General features: G+C 38.6%; 1 protein-coding gene across 1 annotated transcript; it reads right to left on the bottom strand.

The window, feature by feature from the left end:
* Positions 1-542: 542 nt before the first annotated feature.
* Positions 543-4,648, bottom strand: LOC139747512 (trafficking protein particle complex subunit 2-like protein). The gene is made up of 5 exons (XM_071659903.1): positions 4,545-4,648; positions 3,466-3,638; positions 2,691-2,778; positions 2,079-2,158; positions 543-1,916 (listed from the first exon to the last, which is right to left on the bottom strand). Exons 1-5 carry the CDS (start codon positions 4,575-4,577, stop codon positions 1,874-1,876), a joined length of 417 nt encoding a protein of 138 aa, XP_071516004.1. The 5' UTR covers positions 4,578-4,648; the 3' UTR covers positions 543-1,873.
* Between the last annotated feature and the right edge of the window lie 14,384 nt (positions 4,649-19,032).

Here is a 19,032-nt window from a genome sequence, read left to right as displayed (position 1 = left end):
CATAAATGTCAACTGTCTCTTTTAAGTTAAATATTCAGCTTTACAGGAGGAGATAGAAAGATTTAAATGAGGAGGCTTTAACTAGAAGTCTTTTTGCCAATGGTTCTCAACATGAATTTTAAGCTTAGTTCAGAAATTAGTTTTCTAGGTTGAATTACATTATAGTTTTGGTTAATTAAGCTACTTTATCAAAAAGTTTTGCCAATAAGAGGGCAATCTTTCTAACATAACCTTCAGAAGAGGTTTATTGACCTCTATTAGTTTTTCAAGGTCGAGGCTAAATAAAGCTCACCTGATGCTGTTGCACTTACCCTGTGATTGCAAAATTACTTTCAAATGATTTCCTGTTTTTTCCTTCACTTGTAAACCTAGTTCTCTGAATTTGTGTCTATATCAATGTTCTGGCCCATTCATGATAGAGTATACTGAATTGAACATCCGATAATAACCAGGTTCTGTGCATTTTAAGTGTTTTTCATGTTGTACTTGTGGTATGTTTTTGTTGTTCATAAAAAACTGTATTGCGGGAATAAAAAAGAAACTTACTTAAAAGATTTTAGTTGAAATGATATCAGTATCATGATTAATATGACAACAGTAGAATTACACAGAGCCCTGCTCTGAAAAGTAAGGTGTTCAGTAGCACTGTGATATTCAATAATCATCCATACTTGCCATGCAGAAATCTAGTTCAAATTATGTATGCAAGTGAATGAGGGAAAAACTTCCTTTACCCACATCATGTACCTTTCGTGCTAATGGTAACCTCACTTTTCTTACAACATTTGATAAAGTATAGGCAGAAGACAACTGATTCATACCTTTAAAAGCCAAAATAACATGTATGTGTTTTGTGTTGTAATCTTAATGTACAGCAATGAACACATATGGAGAAAAACTTTGCAGAGTAAACGCAACTCCAACTTGATAATTTAAATACTCTGGTTTACAAAGAAACAGTATCATAATGCCTCAATCAATTCACTAACCTATGCCTCTCCCCACTTTCAAAGCAGGTGGTGCATGCTAGTCTTTCCTCAAATTTATATTTCAAAATTCATATTTCATTCAAGAGCTGAATCTGTAACAGTAACACTCAAACATGCTGAAAAATCTGGCTAACAAACAAGTGACACACTCAGCTCTTGTTTGCAGTATGAAATGAGATATGTGAGACTAAATCTGCCTCAATGTTTGCATAAAAGCAAAAATAATCTAAATAATCTAATAAACACTTTTTAAACAACAAGATGTAGGGCATTTATTTGCATTATTTCATATACATATTCAATAAAAATATATTCTATTAAACATTAAGTAACTAATACATAAACTGTAAATATCTATTTATTCCCAAATTGTTGTCTTACTGGGTGCTGACAAAAAAAGGTGCCACTAACTTAAGAAATTAATACAAATGAACAACTCTCATGAAAGACCACCAAAGCACTGGCTCCATAAAGAAATATACTGACCACTATACAAATCTTAGAGAACTGTTATCCTTATATTTTCCAAATATAAACATACAAAATTAATGGAAACCAAGCCCAAAATCATTTCGTGAATTTGAGCAACTAACTACATGAAGTGAAAAGTTTAATCATTAGGTCATGAGTGATAACAATTACTTGATCTCATATCCTGTAAGAGATTGACTGTGAATGTTGTGGCATATAAACCTTTGTGTAATAAAGATACTGATGAAAGTGAACAAAAATGAGAATCATACTCCAAGATATTTAAAGTTTTCTAATTTACCTAACAGCTTGAACTACTTGCGGTGTTTCTAAATGGCTTTATAGGATAAACCTTGTTTCACTTAATTCAAGTGTAACTAACAATTCTTGAAGATATAATACTTGTGCAGTCTCTAGTTTCCAGCCACCAGAGCAGATACTCCTTTGTCAAATTCTCTGCAAGGTCAAAAAAAATGATCAGTTAACCTTCATATTTCAATTTCTACCTATCTTTCATGTTCATGTGAAGACATTAGATGGAGAAGAGAAACCCTTATAAAAAAGAACAAACCACATGGACAACATTATTACATGTTAAGTTTGCAACAGAAACGTTACCTAGATGTGATGTGTTCCCCTGGGATATAGAATGGATTGCACACAACATTAGTATACATGTTGTGTAGACGTCTGAACATCTGAAAGAGAAAGAGAACTAAAACTATAATTATGAAACACTGAACTGAGATAGAAAAGAATGGCTGAGACAGAAAAATTATGAGACTGAGATGAGTGCTAGCAGGAAGAAGTATTTGGTATTGTACAGGGCCATATCTAGAACTGTACAAGGACAAGGGTAGAGGACAGACTGAACCTGTCAAGCCTTTGGTGAGTATTGAGATGCTTTCTAAAATTTGTTATATAGACACTGAATGAAACAGTAGTATTCTGAATCAAAATAATCACAATCTCATTTTATAATGCTACATAATAAAAAAAATTCTCTCATATTCCTCTTGTCATCTGCTCTTTACAAATATGCTGTGCATTACTCTTTCTACCCTAATAATGTTAATCATGATAACCAGACTAGGCAAAAGTTCAAGGGAGATGATGGATGGCTTCAATGAATCAACATATTTTCAAAAATACCACAATTTGATAACCCCTATTAAGTATATCAAGAATTCACAATAACATACAGTCAATAACTTAGGAATTTGCACATACCATTCTAATTTCATTGTCCCTCAGGGTTGTATTTGCTGCATCTGTAATGATGATAAACTTTATCCTAGTGTTGGTTGTGTATCCAAATCTACAATGCAAGTTAAGGATGGATATATCTAAGTTTACTAGAATATTAACAATACCATAGCACTTTCCTCAAGCTTCTAATCAGAGGTGGCTATGTGAAATAAAATGAACTCAGATCACTAGACAAGTGGACTCACTATTCAATCATACCAATTTGGTTTCCCCATATATTTTTTTTTCTCTTTTATGTTAGCTGACACAGCAAAGGAATGCCCTAATAAAAGCCATCTCATAAATGCTCTCTCTCTCTCTCTCTCTCTCTCTCTCTATATATATATATATATATATATATATATTCTATTTATTCATAATATTTGATCGCTGCTTCCTGCATCAGTGAGGTAGCGGAGATGGCACGGGCAGCTGAGGTCTTAGCTAATCAAGGCCTCTGAGCTATAAAACATCCAACGTATCAAGAAAATGTTGCAGGACCAATCATCTTAAATCCTTTCTTTCAATCCCCTCCTTATGGGATAACTTCTCTCTGTCAATATCAAAACCACAAAAAAAAATAAAATGAATTTCAAGGTTAATACTGAAAAAGAATTTTTGAATACAATTAGAATTTTCATTATAAACAAAACAAGCATCTTAAATAGACTGTTCCTATAAAACTGCACTTAACATAGAGTAAAAAGTAAAAAGTTTAAATTACATGTTATAATTGATCTGCCTTTAAAAAGGATACACCTTATACTCTTCTGATGCATAAAGAAGCCCTAAGTATAGCTCTCTTGTGTCACCAGGAGTTTTATTAACAGCAGCAACCTTCTCCTGTATCACATCCAGTCCTGTGTGTGCCAAGTAATGAAGATGAAGCTCCTCTCGGCCACTGCCCACCCATACGTAAAGTGGACTATTCTGCAGGAGGAAATAATGCAGGGAGTTGATAAAAGGTACTATCTAAATTCAATTAAATCTATGCATGCACCAAACATCTTTTAAAAGCATTTCCCTTTAAAAGGCCTAACACTTCCTCAAAACTTGTCCTTGTCATAAAAGAAACATTAACAAGTACCGCTAGACATATTTCCATATGTTTTCTGTGGTCTAGGATCCAAAGGGAACATGTAACATCGCAAATTGGTGCATCCATGGCGTGGGCCACCAACCCCATTCCTCTGGTGAGGAGAAGTTTAAGTGAGGTCACATGCCATGATCTGCCATGTCATGTTGCTGTTCAATAACTAACACTTTCTGGAACGACATACTGGGTCGCGACACCCTCTCAAAGTCTAAGCAAAGCATTGGGTAAAAAAGTAAAATCAATCGACCTCACCTAACACCATCCAAGGGCTCGACCCTTAACCTCAATAACACCCTACCTAAAAATACCCCAAGGCTAATGCAGTGAATACAAACAGAATAACCGTGATACCATACAAAATATAAAGTCAAAAAATCTCATCCTACCCAAATCTAAACTCAACATAAGTACATGTTTCCCTATTTTGAGTTGATACCATTTTTTGTTCTCCAGAATACTGATGCACTGAATATATGATGTTTCAAAAGAAATGCAAAGAAAACTAGTCAGTAGGATATCGTTTGACCAACTGATGCTGGCCTATCGGCCAAATAACCACTATCCGTTTAGTGATTCGTCTGCTTTCTAAGGGGGAGTTAAGTGTTATAGTTCTAACCTCACTTCACCAGTAACTTTACATGTTTATTCAGCTACGGTTGATACAGATTAAATACTAAGGCATTTGGAATCCTTTTGTGTTTGTGTTAAACCATTTTACACAACAAATCTTGCACTCTTACTTCCTTTCCTATAACAGCGACACACACAGCCATTGTTGATGTTGTCAAGCCAGCGAACACACCCAGCGAGCGAATAAATCAAATTAGGGAATTTCACAGTAAACGTACGACAAATCAAGATCCTATTTCAATACGCATGAAATAATCTATGAAATTAGATTTCTATTAAATCATATTTACCATGGTGCACCACACAAGGAATGCTTTTAGACACTAATCAGATCTCAGTGTAGAATACTAATTGAAAATCCAACCTTTAAACTCGATGCATAATTCTAACCATTATTCTCATGAGATTCTCTTATTTCTGGTTACTGCAGCTATTCATATAATGTTGAATTAGAAATACAATGCCTCATCAGTAATGTCACCTTTCTTTAACAACGCTGCTTGATACACTTATTAGTAAGATACAAGGACGAATTCAACACGTATTACGGTGTAAAGATAATTACTTTATAGTTCATTTGGACTCTCTATGAAAAATTAATTCTTGTCAAGGTATGTCAGCAGAAGAAATAGTTATGATCTTATGGAATGAAAAGGAGGAAAGATAAATCAATATCATAGATAACAGAGACCTTAACATGAGAAGAAAGGTAAATCAGCATGAAAGATATAAAGATCCAACACTGGAGGAAAGGTTCACACTAATTTTGGAGAAAATACTTCACTTCCTAAATATATGACTTATGATTAATTCTAGTTAAAATACAAATGTGAAAAAGGAGGAATGAGTTTCTCCAAAGCTAATCTGTGAGTTACCTTTCTTAAATGGATTTAGAAATGATCAAAAATTGAGTCTATGAGAGGAGGGAAGACATATTTCCTTTACTGCAAAATTAAACACCGATATGAGCTCAGCAGAGAGAAAAGTGGCTCCATAGACATGGGCAATGGTATTCCTAGGGAAAATGAGAAGAGAACTTGCTAAAGTTAGTGTTTTAAGTGCTACAAATGCCATAGTTGGCTTTTAAGAGTTGCAGTTGAAGGTGGAAAAGAAGTCATCTAAAATAATATGTTGGAAGAGTGGTCATAAAGGCCTGTAGGTTTAAAATAATTAGAGTGGTTCATATTTGCTCCAGATCATTAAGAGCAGAATATATGTTGGTATTGAAATATCTATGCCTTGTTGTATAAAGTACCTTAAGTAGGGAGCTTTAGTTTTAAGCTGATAGGATTTCTTGTATTTAGAAAGAAACAGCATAATTTCCCTCAAGTATTATATTTTAGGAGCTGAAAAAACTCATGTCACATTGTATTTCTATTAATAGGTTGTGAAGTGATGGTGAAGAGTAACTTTTGCTAATCTCCACTGGATGAAAATTAAAAGAAAATAAATGATGATATTTTAACATTTACAAAGAACCTTCTTTGGACACAATTCTTAAATGCATAAGATGAATAAGTTTCTTTGGTGATACCAAAATCTTAAGAAGCATAGGATCCTTATGAGGCAATACAATCAAAGAAAATTATGCACTAATAAACATCACAACAGGTTATACTGTTTCCCACAAGCTGAAGTGGCATACTCTCAAATTATTGCAAAGCCTGAATGACAAGAATGACAATTTTAGTTTTATAACCAATTACATCGTCTATATCATTAGATGCTAATGTAGCATCTATTCTTACATTATCTGTACCCATGATTATAATGAATATCATTTGTCCTGAAACTGATACTTCTAGTTATTGCTAGTGCTATGTAAAATAAGCCTTCACAACCTTTACATATACATGAAGTAAACCTTTACAATGAGGTTGATACAAATAATCCAGTATGAACTGTAGATTAATCAGATTTTACAAACTTCCCAATGGCTTCTGAGATGAAATATCAAAATCATCAAGCAATAACACTATTCATACTATTCTGTGAAAACTACACTGTATAAATGATTCTCTTTATATCTTTGAACATACCTGCAATTAAATTCAAAAGACAGATACTTCTATATAAAAAATTGTACAATCTACATGAATCTTAATGATTTCACTGGGAATCAGATCCCACAAAAGGAAAATTACAATGCACTTGAAAAATTAAAGTCCCAGTCTCTCATAAAGCAAGTATCAAGACTGTCAAATCAGTCAGTGGTATGTCTGCTATCTAATAATACTTTTCCTCCTTTGGAATCTTGATGTTTATTTCGATTGGAAAAATGTTGTTCAGAGCTGAAGCACATTTTAATATCTGCTCTTTTCCATTGAAAGTTCCACTACCAATCATAATCTCTTGCTAAGCCTTGATTTATTGCAACTTTTCCCGCATTGAATATGGAATGATGTAAGGTGTTATAATTTGTCATCTTTTTCTGGGTGGTCATCTTTTTCTGGGCAGTTGCGGCACATAATGGAGACCCTTCTTTCTCTGCATACAGGTTCTGTGCCAAAATAAGACTCATTTTCTCCTAGAATCTCATGAGTGTATTTGTAGCGTGAAACACCCCTGAAAAATTATAATACTGTACAGCAAAACTTATTAAGGTTGAAACAACATTATAAAGGAATGTTTAACAGGGCAGAAGAAGAAGAAGAAGAAGAAGAAGAAGAAGAAGAAGAAGAAGAAGAAGAAGAAGAAGAACTGAAATAAAGCTGTGAAAAAGATAATAATGAACAATAAAAATCTGTATGAAAATCAAATATTTCTTAAGGAATACAGGAAACAAATATAATACCTATAAGGTAAAAACTATTCCAACATAAATTTTAGAAACTACCAATTGGATACAAAGAAACTAAAATTACGTAATCTTTATTAGTTGCACAACTGCAGTAACTTACTTCATGACATACAGTGATCTTCTCTGCAGAATGACATCAACAATTTGGTCTTTCTGCTTTACATGCACAAGTCTCATCACGGCATCACTCAGCAAACATAAACCACATATAATGTTGCCACAAAACTGAAAGAAAAATTAAGAATAAAATCAAAATTCATTACTGCATGAGAGAAGTTTAGAGATTATCCTTAATCATTCCTATCTGTAGTTCTTATTTGTAGTTGCAAACAGAATGCAGCCTGGCTAGAAAGTCTGCTATATAATCTTAGATGTCACACTCTTTCTAAGACTGCTAATTTCTCTTCTATTTTCTTAATTGCTTCCCATGCTTCTGCATTTCTGATCTTTCCTTGTGTCTGTCTCAATTTTACTCTTGTATATGCTAATAAATGAACTTTCTTCAGGTGAAAATGAAACAAAAGGACTTCCATTCCTGCCTCAAAATCCTAGCATCTAATTCTATGTAACATGGACTCCCTCCATTTAAGCCACCTCATGACCACCTACCAACCTTCACTGAATATCAAAAATCTTACTGCAACCTCAAACTTTGGTTTCTTACACTCACACATTACCTACCCCAGCAAACCTTATGATAACAAAACACATTCACACTGAAACTACCTGACAAACACTATTCAATTGTCCCTCCAACGTAATGCGGAATCCCAATCCACCAAACATATAAGTACCTGCAATTACACTCCCTATACAAACATGTTTACCGGATCAGCTGGGCCTTTAAATGTGTTTACTGGATCAGCTGGGCCTTTAAATGTGTTTACTGGATCAGCTGGGCTGCTGGTTATGTTTACTGGATCAGCTGGGCCTCTAGTTGTCTTTACCAGATCAGCTGGGCAGCTTGTTATGTCTACCGGATCAGCTGGGCCTTTAAATGTGTTTACTGGATCAGCTGGGCCTTTAAATGTGTTTACTGGATCAGCTGGGCCTTTAAATGTGTTTACTGGATCAGCTGGGCCTTTAAATGTGTTTACTGGATCAGCTGGGCCTTTAAATGTGTTTACTGGATCAGCTGGGCCTTTAAATGTGTTTACTGGATCAGCTGGGCCTTTAAATGTGTTTACTGGATCAGCTGGGCCTTTAAATGTGTTTACTGGATCAGCTGGGCCTTTAAATGTGTTTACTAGATCAGCTGGGCCTTTAAATGTGTTTACTGGATCAGCTGGGCCTTTAAATGTGTTTACTGGATCAGCTGGGCCTCTAGTTGTCTTTACCAGATCAGCTGGGCAGCTTGTTATGTCTACCGGATCAGCTGGGCCTTTAAATGTGTTTACTGGATCAGCTGGGCCTTTAAATGTGTTTACTGGATCAGCTGGGCCTTTAAATGTGTTTACTGGATCAGCTGGGCCTTTAAATGTGTTTACTGGATCAGCTGGGCCTTTAAATGTGTTTACTAGATCAGCTGGGCCTTTAAATGTGTTTACTAGATCAGCTGGGCCTTTAAATGTGTTTACTGGATCAGCTGGGCTGCTGGTTATGTTTACTGGATCAGCTGGGCCTCTAGTTGTCTTTACCAGATCAGCTGGGCAGCTTGTTATGTCTACCGGATCAGCTGGGCCTTTAAATGTGTTTACTGGATCAGCTGGGCCTTTAAATGTGTTTACTGGATCAGCTGGGCCTTTAAATGTGTTTACTGGATCAGCTGGGCCTCTAGTTGTCTTTACCAGATCAGCTGGGCAGCTTGTTATGTCTACCGGATCAGCTGGGCCTTTAAATGTGTTTACTGGATCAGCTGGGCCTTTAAATGTGTTTACTGGATCAGCTGGGCCTTTAAATGTGTTTACTGGATCAGCTGGGCCTTTAAATGTGTTTACTGGATCAGCTGGGCCTTTAAATGTGTTTACTGGATCAGCTGGGCCTTTAAATGTGTTTACTGGATCAGCTGGGCCTTTAAATGTGTTTACTGGATCAGCTGGGCCTTTAAATGTGTTTACTGGATCAGCTGGGCCTCTAGTTGTCTTTACCAGATCAGCTGGGCAGCTTGTTATGTCTACCGGATCAGCTGGGCCTTTAAATGTGTTTACTGGATCAGCTGGGCCTTTAAATGTGTTTACTGGATCAGCTGGGCCTTTAAATGTGTTTACTGGATCAGCTGGGCCTTTAAATGTGTTTACTAGATCAGCTGGGCCTTTAAATGTGTTTACTAGATCAGCTGGGCCTTTAAATGTGTTTACTGGATCAGCTGGGCCTTTAAATGTGTTTACTGGATCAGCTGGGCCTTTAAATGTGTTTACTAGATCAGCTGGGCCTTTAAATGTGTTTACTGGATCAGCTGGGCCTTTAAATGTGTTTACTGGATCAGCTGGGCCTTTAAATGTGTTTACTGGATCAGCTGGGCCTTTAAATGTGTTTACTGGATCAGCTGGGCCTTTAAATGTGTTTACTGGATCAGCTGGGCCTTTAAATGTGTTTACTGGATCAGCTGGGCCTTTAAATGTGTTTACTGGATCAGCTGGGCCTTTAAATGTGTTTACTGGATCAGCTGGGCCTTTAAATGTGTTTACTGGATCAGCTGGGCCTTTAAATGTGTTTACTGGATCAGCTGGGCCTTTAAATGTGTTTACTGGATCAGCTGGGCTGCTGGTTATGTTTACTGGATCAGCTGGGCCTTTAAATGTGTTTACTGGATCAGCTGGGCCTCTAGTTGTCTTTACCAGATCAGCTGGGCAGCTTGTTATGTCTACCGGATCAGCTGGGCCTTTAAATGTGTTTACTGGATCAGCTGGGCCTTTAAATGTGTTTACTGGATCAGCTGGGCCTTTAAATGTGTTTACTAGATCAGCTGGGCCTTTAAATGTGTTTACTGGATCAGCTGGGCCTTTAAATGTGTTTACTAGATCAGCTGGGCCTTTAAATGTGTTTACTGGATCAGCTGGGCCTCTAGTTGTCTTTACCAGATCAGCTGGGCAGCTTGTTATGTCTACCGGATCAGCTGGGCCTTTAAATGTGTTTACTGGATCAGCTGGGCCTTTAAATGTGTTTACTGGATCAGCTGGGCCTTTAAATGTGTTTACTGGATCAGCTGGGCCTCTAGTTGTCTTTACCAGATCAGCTGGGCAGCTTGTTATGTCTACCGGATCAGCTGGGCCTTTAAATGTGTTTACTGGATCAGCTGGGCCTTTAAATGTGTTTACTAGATCAGCTGGGCCTTTAAATGTGTTTACTGGATCAGCTGGGCCTCTAGTTGTCTTTACCAGATCAGCTGGGCAGCTTGTTATGTCTACCGGATCAGCTGGGCCTCTAGTTGTCTTTACCAGATCAGCTGGGCAGCTTGTTATGTCTACCGGATCAGCTGGGCCTCTAGTTGTCTTTACCAGATCAGCTGGGCAGCTTGTTATGTCTACCGGATCAGCTGGGCCTTTAAATGTGTTTACTGGATCAGCTGGGCCTTTAAATGTGTTTACTGGATCAGCTGGGCCTTTAAATGTGTTTACTGGATCAGCTGGGCCTCTAGTTGTCTTTACCAGATCAGCTGGGCAGCTTGTTATGTCTACCGGATCAGCTGGGCCTTTAAATGTGTTTACTGGATCAGCTGGGCCTTTAAATGTGTTTACTGGATCAGCTGGGCTGCTGGTTATGTTTACTGGATCAGCTGGGCCTCTAGTTGTCTTTACCAGATCAGCTGGGCAGCTTGTTATGTCTACCGGATCAGCTGGGCCTTTAAATGTGTTTACTGGATCAGCTGGGCCTTTAAATGTGTTTACTGGATCAGCTGGGCCTTTAAATGTGTTTACTAGATCAGCTGGGCCTTTAAATGTGTTTACTGGATCAGCTGGGCCTTTAAATGTGTTTACTGGATCAGCTGGGCCTTTAAATGTGTTTACTGGATCAGCTGGGCCTTTAAATGTGTTTACTAGATCAGCTGGGCCTTTAAATGTGTTTACTGGATCAGCTGGGCCTTTAAATGTGTTTACTGGATCAGCTGGGCCTTTAAATGTGTTTACTGGATCAGCTGGGCTGCTGGTTATGTTTACTGGATCAGCTGGGCCTTTAAATGTGTTTACTAGATCAGCTGGGCCTTTAAATGTGTTTACTGGATCAGCTGGGCCTTTAAATGTGTTTACTGGATCAGCTGGGCCTTTAAATGTGTTTACTGGATCAGCTGGGCCTCTAGTTGTCTTTACCAGATCAGCTGGGCAGCTTGTTATGTCTACCGGATCAGCTGGGCCTTTAAATGTGTTTACTGGATCAGCTGGGCCTTTAAATGTGTTTACTGGATCAGCTGGGCCTTTAAATGTGTTTACTGGATCAGCTGGGCCTCTAGTTGTCTTTACCAGATCAGCTGGGCAGCTTGTTATGTCTACCGGATCAGCTGGGCCTTTAAATGTGTTTACTGGATCAGCTGGGCCTTTAAATGTGTTTACTGGATCAGCTGGGCCTTTAAATGTGTTTACTGGATCAGCTGGGCCTTTAAATGTGTTTACTGGATCAGCTGGGCCTTTAAATGTGTTTACTGGATCAGCTGGGCCTCTAGTTGTCTTTACCAGATCAGCTGGGCAGCTTGTTATGTCTACCGGATCAGCTGGGCCTTTAAATGTGTTTACTAGATCAGCTGGGCCTTTAAATGTGTTTACTGGATCAGCTGGGCCTTTAAATGTGTTTACTGGATCAGCTGGGCCTTTAAATGTGTTTACTGGATCAGCTGGGCCTTTAAATGTGTTTACTAGATCAGCTGGGCCTTTAAATGTGTTTACTGGATCAGCTGGGCCTTTAAATGTGTTTACTGGATCAGCTGGGCCTTTAAATGTGTTTACTAGATCAGCTGGGCCTTTAAATGTGTTTACTGGATCAGCTGGGCCTCTAGTTGTCTTTACCAGATCAGCTGGGCAGCTTGTTATGTCTACCGGATCAGCTGGGCCTTTAAATGTGTTTAGTAGATCAGCTGGGCCTTTAAATGTGTTTACTAGATCAGCTGGGCCTTTAAATGTGTTTACTGGATCAGCTGGGCCTTTAAATGTGTTTACTGGATCAGCTGGGCCTTTAAATGTGTTTACTGGATCAGCTGGGCCTTTAAATGTGTTTACTGGATCAGCTGGGCCTTTAAATGTGTTTACTGGATCAGCTGGGCCTTTAAATGTGTTTACTGGATCAGCTGGGCCTTTAAATGTGTTTACTGGATCAGCTGGGCCTTTAAATGTGTTTACTGGATCAGCTGGGCCTTTAAATGTGTTTACTGGATCAGCTGGGCCTCTAGTTGTCTTTAGTGTTAGTAGATCAGCTGGGCCTTTAAATGTGTTTACTAGATCAGCTGGGCCTTTAAATGTGTTTACTGGATCAGCTGGACTGCTTGTTATGTTTACCGGATCAGCTGGGCCTCTAGTTGTGTTGACTGGATCAGCTGGGCCACTGGTTATGTTTACCGGATCAGCTGGGCCGCTAGTTGTATTGTCGAGAGTGGATTAAACGCTCAGATGATTGCTGGCTATCTTTTCTAAAATTTTATTCATTTCCTATTATATTTTGTGAACTCGTTTTACAGCTCTTGGTTTGTTACATGGATGGTAGAGTTTGGACTATACTCTGCCCCATATATCGTTGATATAATTATGTTTTGTATGCCCAGTTTGGTTATCCCATGTATGTAGTGCCTCGTAATACCTGGTGGTATTACATAATGCAAATTGTGGTATCACACTTTATGCAGGATTAACAATTAATTATCTGTTCATGTAAAGCATTTTTTTTTATCCCTTTCAGTATCCTAGGTGCTTTGTTAATATGCAAAGCTCATCTGGACAAACATTTGATTAATATACTACAGGATAAGGAATGAGGTTTTGTTCCAACAGAAAATCTGAATTCAGATTTTGGGATTTACATCCCTAGTGAGAGGTACATGAGAAAGCATGAGTTGTATTTCCAAGAAATGTCTTCCAGGAATGAAGTTATTTTTGTAAAATTGATTCGAGTCAAATCAAAGCATTTTCTCACAACAAATACGTATGAAAGAAATAAAGAATATTCTTCAGCGATTCACTAATTAAATCCTTTCGTATTTCATGTCAGATCCATCTTAATGACAGGTTGAAGGGATAACGTGCCGATGATGGTTGGAAGTTGGTAAACAACGACGACTACATAACGCGGACAGCGGAAAGGTTGAGTTACGCGACTGTACAGTAACTGACGGAAAGGGGTATTTTGTGCTAATGCTTGCGGAACAATTCGAGCAGTCTTCCGTGTGCTACCATTAGAGAGCAGTGACTTCGAGCCGTTGTGGTTATGGTGCAATCCCTCTTGCTTACCTCGAGACTGAAAGGTAAGACTGATCATCAGTTCTTTCTCTTCGAATGTATCAATCGCGGCTTTCGAGGACCGCGGCGATTTTACCCATTTCTCACATATATATGAATATATATAGTTTGAAAGTAGTGGACGAATAGAGTAGCCTTAGCGAAGAATCGATGAATCTACAAAGTACTTGAAAAGGTAATTAAACTGGAAAAAAAAGATGAATAGATAGGCCCCACTAGTGTAAAATCCCCCTCTACGTATGTACCAATAGGTAATCGTTCAGAGCTGCACATAGAGGTACTACCTTCCTGGCTTTGGAGTGTTGATATGAATTGGTGATGAAAACTATCTTGCAAATTCCGTGTCAGTAGTTTTTATGCAGCAGTAACCTAGTTAAATGTTATCGTCATGATATTGAAGTGTTAAAGTGTACCTGAAACCAAATATAAACCCTTCGCGTCAGGGATACTGGTCGAACTTTTTGTTTCATATAGGCTAAGCCATCGAGATAGTTTTAATATTTTCGAGCGTATACAAAATATCTGACTTCCTCAGTATTGTTATCGGTGTTCACTTTTTTCTGTACCATCCTTTTCTTTCACTACAAATTGTATCTTCTTTCGTATCAGCTAACATCTGCTCCCTTTTGATGAGGTTTTCCACAAAGAAAAGGCTTAGAGTACTCTTTCCTCCTTTCCTTGTGAGGATATGGCTCTGTGAGGCTTCCGTCCGCACCGGGAGTCTTCATCATGAAAAATGATAAAGACAAACTCATTACTTGTCATTGTTATATGCGTGAAGGCTGTCCGCTGCAACACTGGTTGTGACTAGGCCTAACGAGCCTCTCTTCTGCTGTGCTGCACAGATCTTTGGAGAGATACGATTTGTCAACTGTTTTTTTTTTTTTTTTGTTAAACCAAACATGTGTAGTGTATTATCTCTTATTACGGAAAGGACGTTTACAGTTTAATAATGATTTTTTACAGTATGATCCATGGACACGACAAACCTAACCCTTCTGAGGACAGAATGTTGGAATACTTTTCCGTAAGGTCTTTTCATTATGCAGGCTAAACAATACATGTACGTCTCAGCTGTCAAAGGAGAGAGAGAGAGAGAGAGAGAGAGAGAGAGAGAGAGAGAGAGAGAGAGAGAGAGAGAGAGAGAGAGAGAGAGAGAGAGAGAGAGAGAGAGAGGTAATGAATGAAGGAATATATAGGAAGGAAGTACGACTGTGGTATTTTCTTCGTAGCCTTCGATTTCCGCGACATCTAGGGGGCAAGCGCTCCAAATATAGAAAACTGATGGAAATATCACAGAAAACTTATATTTAATTCAGTGGACACGATACCAAACATAATCGAGTGCCAATATTTTTAGTTTTGCATACTTGTATGTTATATATATATATATATATATATATATATATATATATATATATATATATATATATATATATATATATTGATTACACCGAAATTATGTCAATGTTGATGACGCAAAGATGAATAGAAAATTAACATTATTCAACATTCAAACTCTATGATATAGCCAAAGAAAGCAGAAAATGTGCCTACTGTCATTAATGGCAAAACATATAGATGTGTTCAGTCGTTGTATTCACTGTTATTTTGCGGCTCTGCATATTGTATTCACTGTTATTTTGCGGCTCTGCATATTGTATTCACTGTTATTTTGCGGCTCTGCGTCATCCAGCATTAATTATATAGGCCTCTAGGTGTGAGGGTCGACACTACACCATGCCATATAATACGCTACCAATAAGACTTGCAAACCAAGCCTAAAACTGAAAATCTGTGCCTGTAGATTTTAGATTATGCAGTGGGTTATCCCTGACCTAACTCGGTGGGCGTCTGTCTCATGCACAGTCTCCACACGCATCCCGGTGCTTGCACAATCACTACTCTTAATTGCCAACACTCCTTTCACCCACGGATGCATGTCATCCAACCTCTCATTTGTTTTACTTTTCCCCTTTCTCTTCCTCCCTTTACCACACTTCCATCCGCTGAAGAGTGATTGTTCTGCTTTAACCTCTCTTTGACGTCTTTATAATCCCGGAAAACATATCTTCGCTGTTTCAAGTCTCGTAGCCTATCCGTCACTTTTTATATTCCCTGAAATCAGAGAAAGATGAGACATGCTTTCATATCTGCTCTGCACTTACATGATTATATCTTTATTACTCCTAAATTCTCTCAAATCCTATGCAGTTTGCGTGCCTTGCAACAGATATTTTTGGCGACTTCGTAGATATCCAGACGATTGCCTGTCGCACGCTGGTTCCCTTGGGAGCAGAGTATCTATCACTCGACAGTACAGGAATCTTTATTCATCTCTCAACTACACATCTGATCTTTCTAATATGCTACAGTATCACCAGCCAAGAGCTTTAGCTCTTACTGTCCATTAACCAGGACAGTGTCTTGCCTTTACCCAGTGGCTGTCGTGGACACTCCCTCAGCGCCTCCGCTCCTTCTAACAAATACCCTCACACTTGCCTCATTCCCCGTGGTAACATTTACATCATGCGGCCTCCCCCAACATGCAACGTAGGCATTTAACACATTTTTTTTTATTGTACACATGCATTTTCTTGTTCTTGCCTAAATTCCACATTTGATGTACACATCTTTGATAAAAGGTAAAGACTTAAAAACATTTGTGATGTAAAAGTAAATGCCGAGGACCTACTCATCCGTTCACATGCAGATCTTTTCGTGATATAGCAATAATGATTTAAAAATGTTAGTGAAATAACGAATTACGTAAAAGTGGAAATTGAATAGAATGAATGGAACTGTTGCCTTAGGCGAACTTTTATATTTCTTATATTATTAGACCGGAATCTTTTGACTTGATGCATAATATGATGACAATAGTAATGATGATTTTAGAACTTTTCTTGAAGGTAATGAATTAAGTTAAAAGAGAAATGTTAATGGAAGGAATGGAACTGTTGCCTTGGACGAAAGTTTTATATTTCGAGTATTTCCAGATGGGAATCTTCCAGCTCGTTGAATGATCGTGGATGGTGAAGCAGCGAGGCAGTTAGAATTCCTAAGGATCTCCTCTCTCTCTCTCTCTCTCTCTCTCTCTCTCTCTCTCTCTCTCTCTCTCTCTCTCTCTCTCTCTCTCTCTTGGATGAATTGCTTCTTTGATATACGATTGATACGATTGCATTATACACACGCATTTGTACAAATACTTGCGTTAAAGTGATAAGATTTAATGTTCTTGTACATATATTTGTGAACCGAAATACGAGCTAGGAAAGACATGTAGAGGAATGCATTCAGTTAAGTCATTAGAAAGTACATGTACTGCAATACGCAGAGAGCCACTAAAAACGCCATGCATGCAAATACGTAGACATAAATGCACACGACCGTGGAAACATTAGAGGCTAACACAGCGATATTACATGTAGATAGGAAATGAGAAGAGGATATAGCCTGTATTATCTACAAACTTACAGACAGGTCTGAGACATGGTCTGATGGTGCGAGCCATGGGGCGGTATCGGTAAACGGCAGCGAGTCGCTTGTCAGACACCGCGGAACATTACGTCTTATGTGCCACTTGATAGACAAGACCAGCTGAGGTACGCGAGATTTTGCCCTGTTTTTGACAGTGTCCAGTGTCGTATATCTAATTTGGCACGCCGGGGAAACAAAGGTATCTGCTGATGGATCACTATAACCCATCGTACATACAATGTCTCTCAGCTTTGGACTTTTAAAAGTTGTCTGTATGGACGTGAGACGTATTTGGTAAACGTGGGCATAGCTGAAGGGGCTGTGGCTCCCATATTAACAACTAGTTCCCCTCGCTTAATGCCACAGTGTTTTGTGTAGATATGTTACTGGAGCGAGTTGCACAGCTGAAATTATCTGTACTTAATGTCAAATGTACCCAGAATTGATATATGGATAACTTATTTCAAAATATGTACAAATGTGGTAACCATACGAGGATACCCTTCAGTTTTTTTGTTTTTTTTCTCCGGCTGTGGTCTTCCCCTGAAACTTTTCTGGTTAAGCCCTTGTCGGGGTAGTCATGGGATTTTTCATGATATCTTCATATGCATCTCGATAATTATACCAATATGTGGTTCATAGATAACCATGATTAGAAATACTTTTGACAAGCATTCCTTCATTTTTAGGACTGTAAGTCGAAACGACGAAAATGGAATACAGTCTAGTTTCCACTGTAGAATACGGTACTCAAGATGAGGCAATGTAATGAAGAACCCTATATGGTTAGTTGGATCCTTTCTCTTTCAGCTTTGCTGGTGTAGCATGAAAGAATAATCATTAGCGAACCAGCTGACTATAAAGTTGAAAATTCATATAATGAAGAGTTTATCATGTAATTCCATTGGTTCTAGGGTAGTGGCTGCAACGTTCTCTGTTCACTAGGAGGATGAAATTATGTTTGCACGAACATCTAGGACTACCCTAGTATAGAAGGAGTATTACTAAGTGTCACTGCTTATTGTGGACAACACATCTAGATATCCCATTTAAGGAAGAGGTGTGGGCGGTGTCTGGTTTGCACCATGACATACAGACAGGTCTATCTACCCCCGGTCACAGAGTCAGCCCGCATCGTATCGTATAAACAACCCAACATCGTATCACACAAACAGTCCAATCCACACCAGTCACATAGTCAGCCCAATCCACACCGTGACACATGATCAGTCCTCGTCCCACACCATGTCACTGTTAGTCCAGTCTTATACCGTTTTACACAGCCACATCAATCGACTATGCCACAAAGGCAGGACGCGCACCAGCCTAGCTCGCACCGGGTTAAGTAGCCACCACGTCTTAAACCTCCCGGTGTTGCCAGTGGTATATCAACTTCGTCACACACACACACACACACACACACACACACACACACACATCTTACGTATATACATTTCTGTAACAAAAATATACATTAGATCCACGAACACAAGATGCAGTTTGCCATATCTACACAGATTAGTTGTATTAGGCAACAAATCTGTTCTTAAAACTAGTTAAGGTCCGTCATCTGTAAAGTCGTTAGCCACATCAGGCGCTGAATTATCGAAGATGTGTATGTCTTGTCTCTCTCGGAAACCTTGACATAGTAAAGCTGAACTGAAGCCTTGAGTCATGCCAAGTTTCAACCCACACACACACACACACACTCAGGCTTCCATGATCTAGTGGTTAGCTTTAGTGACGATAAGTCAATATGGGCCCGTCCAGGTCGGACCCGTATGGGTTCTGATAGTGGACGCGGCAGTATGTTTACACTCTTAGTTGTTCGTCTTTCTTCCCCGTGAAAGGGGTCTTTGGCCCCAGGTCGAGAAGATTGTCTTTGAGGAGTATGTGTCCAGCGTGGAAATAGCATCTTCGCCATGATACTTAGCATGTTGA

Source organism: Panulirus ornatus, chromosome 69, assembly GCF_036320965.1.
Source record: "Panulirus ornatus isolate Po-2019 chromosome 69, ASM3632096v1, whole genome shotgun sequence".
NCBI classification, from domain to species: domain Eukaryota; kingdom Metazoa; phylum Arthropoda; class Malacostraca; order Decapoda; family Palinuridae; genus Panulirus; species Panulirus ornatus.
The sequence above is the reverse complement of the archived record's forward strand: the minus strand, read 5'-3'. Positions and strand labels throughout refer to the sequence as shown.

Excerpts from the sequence above, each read along its gene's own strand:
- LOC139747512 (XM_071659903.1), bottom strand. The coding sequence starts at position 4,577 with ATGGCTGTGTGTGTCGCTGTTATAGGAAAGGAA. Across the intron at positions 3,639-4,544 it reads TCGCTGTTATAGGAAAGGAA|AATAGTCCACTTTACGTATG; the intron begins GTAAGAGTGCAA and ends TTCCTCCTGCAG. Across the intron at positions 2,159-2,690 it reads GGGACAATGAAATTAGAATG|ATGTTCAGACGTCTACACAA; the intron begins GTATGTGCAAAT and ends TTTCTCTTTCAG.